This window comes from Camarhynchus parvulus, chromosome 8, assembly GCF_901933205.1.
Source record: "Camarhynchus parvulus chromosome 8, STF_HiC, whole genome shotgun sequence".
Lineage (NCBI taxonomy): Eukaryota > Metazoa > Chordata > Aves > Passeriformes > Thraupidae > Camarhynchus > Camarhynchus parvulus.
The window spans coordinates 4,760,562-4,770,178 of NC_044578.1; the positions used below are offsets into that span (position 1 = coordinate 4,760,562).

General features: G+C 49.6%; 2 protein-coding genes across 2 annotated transcripts; one reads left to right on the forward strand and one right to left on the reverse strand.

Moving 5' to 3' along the window:
* The first annotated feature begins 223 nt into the window (after nucleotides 1–223).
* Nucleotides 224–8,085, forward strand: TTC4 (tetratricopeptide repeat domain 4). Its single transcript, XM_030953436.1, has 10 exons — nucleotides 224–369; nucleotides 440–557; nucleotides 635–796; nucleotides 1,659–1,736; nucleotides 2,468–2,592; nucleotides 2,885–2,971; nucleotides 3,824–4,038; nucleotides 5,174–5,255; nucleotides 6,320–6,402; nucleotides 7,287–8,085. Exons 1-10 carry the CDS (start codon nucleotides 280–282, stop codon nucleotides 7,384–7,386), a joined length of 1,140 nt encoding a protein of 379 aa, XP_030809296.1. The 5' UTR covers nucleotides 224–279; the 3' UTR covers nucleotides 7,387–8,085.
* A 347-nt stretch (nucleotides 8,086–8,432) lies between these two features.
* TMEM205 (transmembrane protein 205) lies at nucleotides 8,433–9,403 on the reverse strand. Its single transcript, XM_030953816.1, has 3 exons — nucleotides 9,167–9,403; nucleotides 8,914–9,077; nucleotides 8,433–8,732 (listed from the first exon to the last, which is right to left on the reverse strand). The coding sequence occupies exons 1-3, from the start codon at nucleotides 9,294–9,296 to the stop codon at nucleotides 8,433–8,435; spliced, it is 594 nt and encodes a 197-aa protein (XP_030809676.1). The 5' UTR covers nucleotides 9,297–9,403.
* Nucleotides 9,404–9,617: the final 214 nt, after the last annotated feature.

Below are 9,617 nucleotides of genomic sequence, written 5' to 3' on the forward strand. Positions count from 1 at the left end.
TGGTGGAACGCCGGTGCCGGTACTAGTGGGATGCCGGGGCGGGTCTAACGCCGGTACCGGTGGGATGCCGGGGCGGGTCTGATGCCGGTGCCGGTGTGATGTCGGGGCGAGTCTAACGCCGGTGCCGGTGGATGCCGGTGCCGGTGGGACACCTCGGCGGTTCTAACGCCGGTGCCGGTGGGACGCCGGTGCTGACGGGAAGGAGCGGGGCCGGGCCTGACGCGGCGTGGGCGGTGGCAGGCGGGGCCGGGCGGCAGCGGGAGGAGCGGCAGCGGGAGCATGGCGGAGCCGGAGCAGGACGGCGTGTCCGGAGCCCCGGCGGCGGCGCCGCGGTACCGGGGAGCGCTGCACCCCGACACGTGGGAGCAGGTGAGGCGGCGGGGCCGGGCGCGGGGCCGGGCTCGGGGCGCTGTACGCCTGTCCGTCTGTCCGTCCGCAGGAGCTGGAGGCCATCCCCATGTTCATGAAGCGCTGCCCGGCCGAGATCGACGCGGCGCGGCAGCCCGAGCTCGCCTGCCTGCAGTCGCTGCTGTTCGACGAGGAGCGGAGCCCCGCAGGTGCGGCCTGCCCTGCCGTGCTCGGGTGAGGTGCCAGCCCTAACCCTGCCCCAGCCTGACCCCCCGCATCCCCGCAGAGCTGGCCAGGATGTACAAGAACGAAGGGAACGAGTACTTCAAGGAGAAGGACTACGGGAGAGCTCTGGCCGCGTACTCGGAGGGGCTGCGGAGGCGCTGCGGGGACGCGGAGCTGGACGCGGTGCTGCTCACCAACCGGGCGGCCGCACATTTCCACCTGGGTAAGGCCTCCCACCGCCTGGGCTCCGCGCTCCAGAGCTGCTTCTCCTCCCCGTTTGGGGTTTTCTTTTTGTTTGTTTTGGTTGTGTGATAGGTTATCGGTGAGAAGGAGGCGCCTTGAAGCCTGAAGAGCTGGCTCGCTTCAGCACATGGCTGCGTGCGGGGTTTGTTCTCTGCTCCTTGCAGCTGTCACCTGGTGCTCGAGCCTTGGCTCCAGGACAGGGCAAAACCACTGGTTTTTTAGTCTGTTCGGAAATAGACTAGTTTGGGTTGGAATTGATGGATGACCTTTAAAGGCCAGAGGTCCAGCCCCTCTGCAAGGAGCTGTGACATCTTCAGCTAAAGTTTGTTCAGAGTCCTGCCCAGCCGGGCCTTGAATGTTTGCAGGGATGGGGCTCCTGCCACCTCTCTGGACAACTTCTGCCAGTGCCTCACCACTTTCATTGCAAAAAAATTCTTCCTTATATTTAGTGTAAGTCTACCTTCATTTACTTTAAAACTGTTACTTGATGATGTTGGAAGTGTTTACCAACCTTAATAATTCTGTGATTCTCTTACAGCTACCACCATCCTACCAACAGGGAAGGTGTTCTGGCCCTTTTAGTGCTGCTGTGTGTTGCTGCAGGGAGATGACCTGCTCACACCGTGTTATTTACCTCTCACCTCTGTGATTGATCCCTGTCCTTTCACTTGTTCTTAATTTGCTCTTTTTTTACCCTCACCTCGCTGTGATTGTAGGAACAGTGAATTACAGAGTCTCTGCATAAACCTTTTTGTCACCTTGGTGTTTGGTTAGATTTTAAATACAAGTGAAGGTTTTAAATAGATTTTAAATACAAGTGAGCACTTTTATTTGCTTTACAGGGAACTACCGTTCTGCTCTAAATGATGCCACCCAAGCCAAAAAGCTGAAGCCCACCCATCTCAAAGCCATCATAAGAGGTGAGAGTTAAAGCTGCTGCTGCTGCATGGAGCACCAAGAGTCCTTTCCAAATGCTTGCCTGATGTTATTTTTACTGATTGTGCTGCTATTGTTACCAGCCCTGAAGCAGGCTGTTGTTACTTGTTGCCTTGTTTCCTTGCGTGTTTAATAATTGTGTTTATAAAGCTGAAATTACTGTGAGTGGGCATCATACTTTGTTTCTGGACAGAGTTCATCTCAGAAAGGGAAAGCAGTTACTGGAAGAGATATCTTCAATTGTTGTTGCTGTTTCTCCCCAAAACAGAGCTCTGCCTTTTGCTTTGCATTTTCAATCAAAATATCCTTTTGTTCTTCATCTCCTATATCTATCAGAGGCACTGTGGAGTACAGGATAACTTTTCCTGTTTCCCACAATACTGTTCTTTTTTCCCACTCCATAAAAATCCCCCTTTTAATTTTCCTAACAAGACAAATACTGAAATGTTAATTGCCATGATAAAATTTTGTCTGTAACACACACTTGTACCATAATTCTGCTGATTTCTGTGTCTAAGTGATATAAGAACTGATGAAATACTTTAAATTTTCTTCTCAATGACTTGCTGGACCTTTCTGGTTGAACATGACCACACAAGACAGAAATGTTTAGTACAGGAGTGCCAGACCTAATGCTGTCTTTTTAATCATCATTTTTATAGTAGTTGTACACTGACTCCAACACTGGAAACTTATAAAATATTCATCCTTCCAGGAGCTCTCTGTCACATGGAGCTGAAGAATTTCGTGGAAGCAATAGCATGGTGTGAGGAGGGCTTGCAAATAGACTCAAAAGAGAAAAAGCTTGTGGAAATGAGAGCTAAAGCTGACAAATTGAAGGTGAGGATGAAGGCAGCCTGGCCTGTGCAGTGCTTGTCTCTTTGGGGTCCCTGGAGGGGTTTCTGTCCAGTGTGGTGTCCCCAGGCAGGATGGAGTGATGCTTCCATGGGCTGTGTGTTGGGATGTGCAGGGGAAGGAGCTGGAGGGGACCTTCCTGGGGACCCAAACTGATTTCTCCAGCAGGGGAAAATGTCAGGGAAGAGCAGTGGTGGGCACTGACCTGCTCTGTGTGGGCACTGATGGGCTCTGACCTGCTCTGTGTGACCTCGGTGCATCCTTCTCTTACCTGTAGCGAACTCAGGACAGGGATGCCAGGAAAGCAAAGGTGATGGAGAGCAAGGAGCAGTGTCAGAAGGAAATTTTGCTTGCAGCAATAAAGGTGAGTCACTGAGAAGGGCTGGTTATCTGTTGTTTGGGGTTTTTTTTAAGAGCTCTCTCGTTTTTCTCTAAAAGTTGGATCTCCATACATTGGCTTTTGAGGGCTAGAGCAAAGCAAAAAATTGAGTTAAAATCATGATTCTGCATGGCTCCAGCCCCACCTCCCAGCTGTCTGTATTTCAGGTAACAACTAATGCAAAATACAGCCCCAGTGTTAGGAGATGGGCTGAGTTTTGTGAGTGCTCTGGCTGCAGCATCACATCAGCCCAGTGAACCTGGCTTTCTCTGCTGCCCACAGGCATTAATCCTGTGGAAGAGTAGAAGATAACCATTCCATAAGGTAGAGGAAGAAATCAGTCTTGGATCCTCTCCTTCCTCAGTGAATGTTTAAACTGCATTGAACTGATTCAGGCTCTTACATACAGTCAGACCTCTTTTGCTGTTGTTTTTCCAAGGAAAATAGTGAACTTTCTTCAGTTCTCTGAAAGAGTAGATGTTCTTAGGAGCTGGTGTGTGTAGTTGCACCCTGTAGTGATGCCTGGCATGCCACAGAGAAAAGGATTTTAGATGCATCCCCTTCCACATGTGTTCTCAGGCTCTTCTCTCCACATCTGGGTTCCTCTGGATTCCCAGCTCTCCTCCTTTGTTCATGGATATCTGGCTGAGGTTCTGGGTTCTACTGGGAAGCCCAGTCACCTGAGTGTGATACTGAGGGAAAGCTTTGGAGCTGACTCATTAACAAGAACAACATAATTTGACCTTTCACTGACTGCTAATTTTTCGTTCTTATTCTCCCCACCACAACTGTTGGATTTTTAGTTGGTTTTTGGTCTTTCCCCTCCCTCCCCTCCAGGAAAGAAATATCAAGCTGGTTCTTGAGCCTTCAGATGAAGAAGAGGAAGTGTCAGATGGCCTGGCTGAGATATCCTTGGATGGGTTCCACTGTGGCAGTGCCACGGGGGCCAAGGTGCACCTGGATGCTGATGGCAGCCTGAGCTGGCCTGTCCTCTTCCTGTACCCTGAGCACGAGCAGACAGATTTCACTGTGGCTTTCCATGAGAGCTCCAGGTAAGTGCTGTGCCAGCAGCATTCTTGCATTGAGGAGGTGTTTGAGCAGGTGAGAGCAGGCAGCAGGTGAAACACTGCCATGCTGGAGCAGCCCCAGATTTCTGATCACACGGCTGACCCTGCTTTGCAGCAGGAGGCTGCACTCCATGGCCTCCTGACAGCCTCTCCAACCTGAATTATTCTGTGATTTACCTAAATTTATGCTGCAGACAACAAACACATTTAGCCAGGGTGACTAAAGGGGCTTGCAGTGCAATTACTCAGGCCAGTAATTAATTAGTGGCCAGGGATACTTGTGACCACACGTGTGGATTTTAGAGATTCATTAAGGTGCTGTTTCAAAGCCCTCCAAATAGATCTCAGGAAAAAAAAATTAAACTTAAAAATTATGAAAAGCTTCCAAAGGGGACCTCTCATAACCAGCAGTAATCCCAAAGTTCTCCTCAGGGCCTCCAGCAGGTCTGACTGAAGTGCTGCAGACCTTTCAGACTGGCAAGCTCAGAATTCCACTCTCCTTGATGTTAACTTCAATTTCTGATCTCGTGGTGTTAAACAGACTTGGAATTTGTAACTTTTTCTTTGTTGGAAGACATATTCCTCATCTATTAATAAGTTTAGAACTTGAAATTACAGTGCAAGCAGGTTGGTGATGTTGTAGTACTTTGTTGGTAGTGTTCACTGTGCTTTTTTGTGACTAAAACTAAAAGAAGTGGAAATGGATTTTTGGGACAAACTGGCCTCCCAACACTCCACAAGTACCAAAATAAAGAAGCCTTTGACACACAGACTTATTCTCATCACTCTGATCTGGTGAAGCATGGGACTGTGTCAAAAGAAAATCCATTTTAGACAAAATGCAGGGTGTTTATTTGACATCTTTTTCAGTGTGAAAATGTCAAGTTGAAAATAGTTTGTTGTTGCACTGCTCAAATTTGAAGCCAATAACCTGAGTTACAGGGCCTTGGATTTATTGGGAAAGTGAGTTTGAAGGGAAGGAACTATTGGTGATCTAAACTTAATTTCAAATCTGTTGTTTAATTTGCTAATGCATTTTTGCCATCATTCAAATGCAAGTGTACAAGTTACTGAAGCTGAGCACTTTGTCTAAGCTGACCAAGTGTGTTTTGGCTTTTAGGTTTATTGATCATTTAATGGTGATGTTTGCTGAGTTACCTCCTTGGGATTTAGAAAAAAAATACCTTCCCAACAACCTTGAGGTGAGAATTTTGATTTTCCTTCAATTTCAGGGTTGTTGTGTTGTGGTTTTTTTTATTTCTGGAGTGAGAAAGTGCGCAGCTCTGAAATATGAAAGTGTTGGCATCTGTTTACCTAGCACAGGTGTGAAACAAGAGAGCTTAAACCCCTCACTTATAAACTCAAACATTGTCCACATATGCTGACAGAATTCACTGATGAAAATGGAAATTGTCTTCCAGTTACAATGTATTTGACAGAAGGTATTTATAGGTATTGCTTAGATTCCATCTTTGTAACAATAATTAAGATTTAAATCATCAGGCTGATAGGTGGCCTGGTTTTTTAATTGCATCGTGGAGTTGCTCAATACAAATAAGAAAGTATTATTTTAAAAATAATTTCTTTTCAGAACTAAGTGGAGTTACTTGAGCACATAATCAGATCTAGATAATATATCTCTATTAACACTTTAGCAAAGGAGGGTTGTGAGTTGGTGCAGCAGGTTTTGAGAATTTTTCTGAAGCTGTACATAAAAGGATAGGAATGTTTATTTTTTATTTTCCACTCCAGTGTCATCTGTGCCAGGCAGCAGCAGCACACCACTGTGTACAGTGAGTAGACAGGTCCAGAAGGACAGTGGCTGTGTACTTTTCCAGGTTAAATCCTGTGTGTATTTACAATCTAAGGCTCCACTGTTGGATTTTAATCTCTTAAATCAACTCTGTTTTGTTCAAATACCTCTGAACCCACTCAGTTTACCTCGTAGCATTGCTGCATTTCACCTGTTGAAATGCAGCCCTTACATTTGGATTGGTTGCCTGTAAAGCATGAGAACCGCCTGTGTGTTTTGCCTTCCTGCTGCCACTGCCAGGAGAGCCTGAGCTGGTTTATACAGGGAAAACTTGGAATTCACACAGACCAATTTCTGCCTTGCTGAATTTTGCATCCAACAGTCGGGTCAAGCTACAGAGGTTTGATAAATCCCAGCTAATCCTGGTGTGCTGTTACTGGGCTTTCAGCAGCTTAGTGCTTTCCTTCATGTACCTTAGGCATTTAATAACCCCCCCCCAATTCTTTTTTCCAGCTCTATTTTGAAGATGAAGAAAGAGAAGAAATGTACGAGGTGAACCCAGAGCACACATTGCTACAAGTGCTGCAGCACGAAAGGTGAGGCTGTACCTGTCCATGTCCAGGGGAAAAAAAGGCAAAAAGTATGAGCTTTAAGTCCAGTTTGTTCTTAAATAGTCCTAACTCTTCTCTGACTTAATAGTCCTGCCTCTTGAAGGTATAAAGCTGCATGGATTTTGTGCCTGGCTTTAGTGACTTACATGTGTTTTCCCCAAAAAAAATGAACAACTCTTTCCAGGCATGGATGGAGATGGGAAGGGGAGCTGGGGACAGCTGAACAGCACAGAAGATCTATTCCAGATCCCATCTACACAATACTACTTAAAAAAAAAAAAAAAGAAGGAGAAAAACAGGCAGCAGCCTGTAAAGAGCATGTTGAAGGTTAACAATGCTCTCGCTGTTCACGCTGCTGCGTGAGCAGCCCCCAGCACAGCACGCAGCGCTCTCCTGCTCTGAAACTGCCTTTCAGGAGTTGGGCTGTTATTGAGAGAGAAGAATTTGCTGTTTGTGAAGCCAGAAAGTTCCTGTGCAGCCTGTGCAGTTGAGCTGCAGCATCTCGCAGCTCAGCGCGGGGGGCTCGGTCTGTCGCAGTGGGAGCGGGATCTCTGTCACTCCATAAAACTCAGCCGTGCCCAAAGGCCCCCAGATTCCAGGCTGTAAGGGCAGCTGCTAAAGAGCCCTCCTTCCAGAGGGAGAATAACAGCTGCCTTAATTAAAAGAAGCTGTTGGGAGAGGAGTTGATTCATAAAACACTTCTCCTCAGATGTGCTTAGCCCTGGCTCCGAGAGGCTCTGCTAATCAGCACAAAATCTCATCTCCAGCCTTTGGGAGGTCAGTCTGTATGGAGCTGGGCAGGAGTCCCTTGCTTTGCAGGACGCTGGGCCAGCTACAAGGAAGCCAAGGACTCCTTTTGATCTTTGCAGGTACTTTGTAAAGGCCGGGACCCCGACAGTTTTGGTGTTTGCCAAGCGTTCTCCTTTCTCTAAGAAATACTTCTCTGGCAAGAAAGTGCATCGACTGTAATGAGCAAGAAAGAAACAAGGACTCCTCTGCAAGAGGCTGCTGTTTGTTAGCCCAGCTCCAGGCTGCAGACTTCTGCTTGAACAAAAATACCTTGCACTCTTCAGGGGAGGAAAATAATCTTGGCACACAGGGAGACTTCCAGGGGAGCAGCACAGGAGAAGGAAGGGCTGACATGAGGGGATTATTTGTTTAAAAGGGAACCCAGCTGGCTTGCAGAAGGTCTCCTCTATGATAGGCTGCATGTGGTTTTGAAATAAACCTGAAGCAGTGCCAAGCACTGGCTGTGGCTGCAGTAACAGCAGCTGGGAATGTACTTCCTTACCTGAGAACATCACAGATCTGCTCGGAGGTGGCTGGGGCTGCTGGGGCTCAGCAGCAGTGGCCTGGGGAGGTGCCTGCCTGTTGCAGCAGGGTGGATGCAGTCTCAGGCTCCTGCCTGGGACTCAGCAGCTGCTGTTTTGTCCCTGCTTGGCTGTGCTGCTGGCCAGGCTGCAGCGGAGCTCTTTGTTTGGAGCAGTGTTTGACCCTTTTGATACCTTACTGAAAGTCCTACAGAACCTGGAATAAACGTGGCTATTTTAAGTAGACTGACTTCTGCCTAATGAATGAGACAACAGTTTGTCTCACCTTGTGAAATGCCAGAGAATGACAGACACTGATTGTAAACCCCAACATAACACCTTTATCCATTACATTAACTGGTACAGCCAACAGGCAGGGTCTTCTGTACTTCTGTATTAGTGTTTGGCTTTTAATCAGAAGTAATTCTCAGTCTCTCATTTCTTTCTCTTCTGCAGGAATGTAAAATGTCTAAAGCACACTGTAGCTTTAGACACGGGGCATTAGAAAGCTGTTCAGCCATAAAACACTCCTGCTTCCATCACAGAGGCTGGCTGCAGGCAGCTCTAGAGAAAACATTTCCTAATTTTCAACACAGCAAGAGTCTCTCCACCGGAGGATGCTGCAGTTTAATGCCCAGAGCTGGGGTTGCTTTACAGCGAGGCAGCAGGGGCTGGGCACTGTGCAGCCACCGGCTGGCAGTGCCCTCAGAGGGCAGAGAGCTGGCCAGCCAGGTGCTGCAGGCTCAGCCCGTTGCACAGGATGCACAGGAGGTTGCAGAGCGAGGACAGAGCGTGGTGGAGGGCGAAGCTCCGCGCCAGCCGCCTGTACCCGGGGTCGGAGGCACGGAGCTGCCTGCGGGGCTCGCTGGCCGCCAGCCCCAGCTCCTGCCCCAGCCCGTGGCTCTGCTCCACCCTCTGCAGCTCAGCCACCAAGTCAGAGGCCGCCCGCCCGAAGCACTGCGTGTTCAGCACAGAGGCGGCGATGCACACGAGGAAGATGATGATCTGCAGGGAGCAAAGCCACCCCGCATGTGGGGGGTTGAATTTCTCCCCCAGGCCCCCTGGCTCGCTGCAGTTTGGGTGCTTGGGGGCTTCTTTGAGCTGTGCGTGGATCTCCATGGTTTGCAAGCGAGCCAGAGGAGCAGAGGAAGGGGATGGGGCTGTGTGTGAGGAAGGGGGAGGTTACCTGGGTCTTGTGCTCCTGGCCGAGCTGCTCGCTGGGGTGGGACATGGCAAACAGGGTCAGGTTGAGGAAGGCACAGGTGGAGCTGATGTGGAAGTAGTAGGGGAAGAGCTCGCGCTGCATGGAGCCGAAGGTGTGGCGAGGGAGGTGCCTGCTCATCACAAAGCCTGCCAGGGGAAGGGCAGGTGAGTCCTGGGGCAAAGCCCCCTCCCCGTGCCACCCCCCTGGGCAGAGAGCACAGCACAGCCCAACCTACCGGCCACGAAGGTCACCCAGACCTGCATTCCCCAGGAGGTGGAGAGGACAAGCAGGTGCAGCAGTTTGATGGTGTGGGAGGGCTCCGTGTCACTCGCCATGGCGTGCTGGATGGGCACAGGTCCCTTCATGTCAGCCGGGTCACCCCAAATTCGGCGCCGAGCTGTGGTTGCTGCTGTCACCTTGCTGCTCACAGGGCAAATGCAGTTCAGGTTCCCAAACCTGCTTACTCAGGGAAAGCTTTGGAGCTGGCACAGCCCTGTTCCACCACCACAGACCCGACCGGGCTGCAAAGCTGCTCTTCAGTCCCTCACATCTCAGGGCAGGGCACTGCGTCAGCACCTGGGAGCCACATGGCTGGGGTGGACTTTTGGCAAAGTCCAGCCAACGCCCCGCTGACCCCTGGCAGCAGGAACCAGCAAAAAGTCAATAAAAAGGGGAAGAGAAAAGCT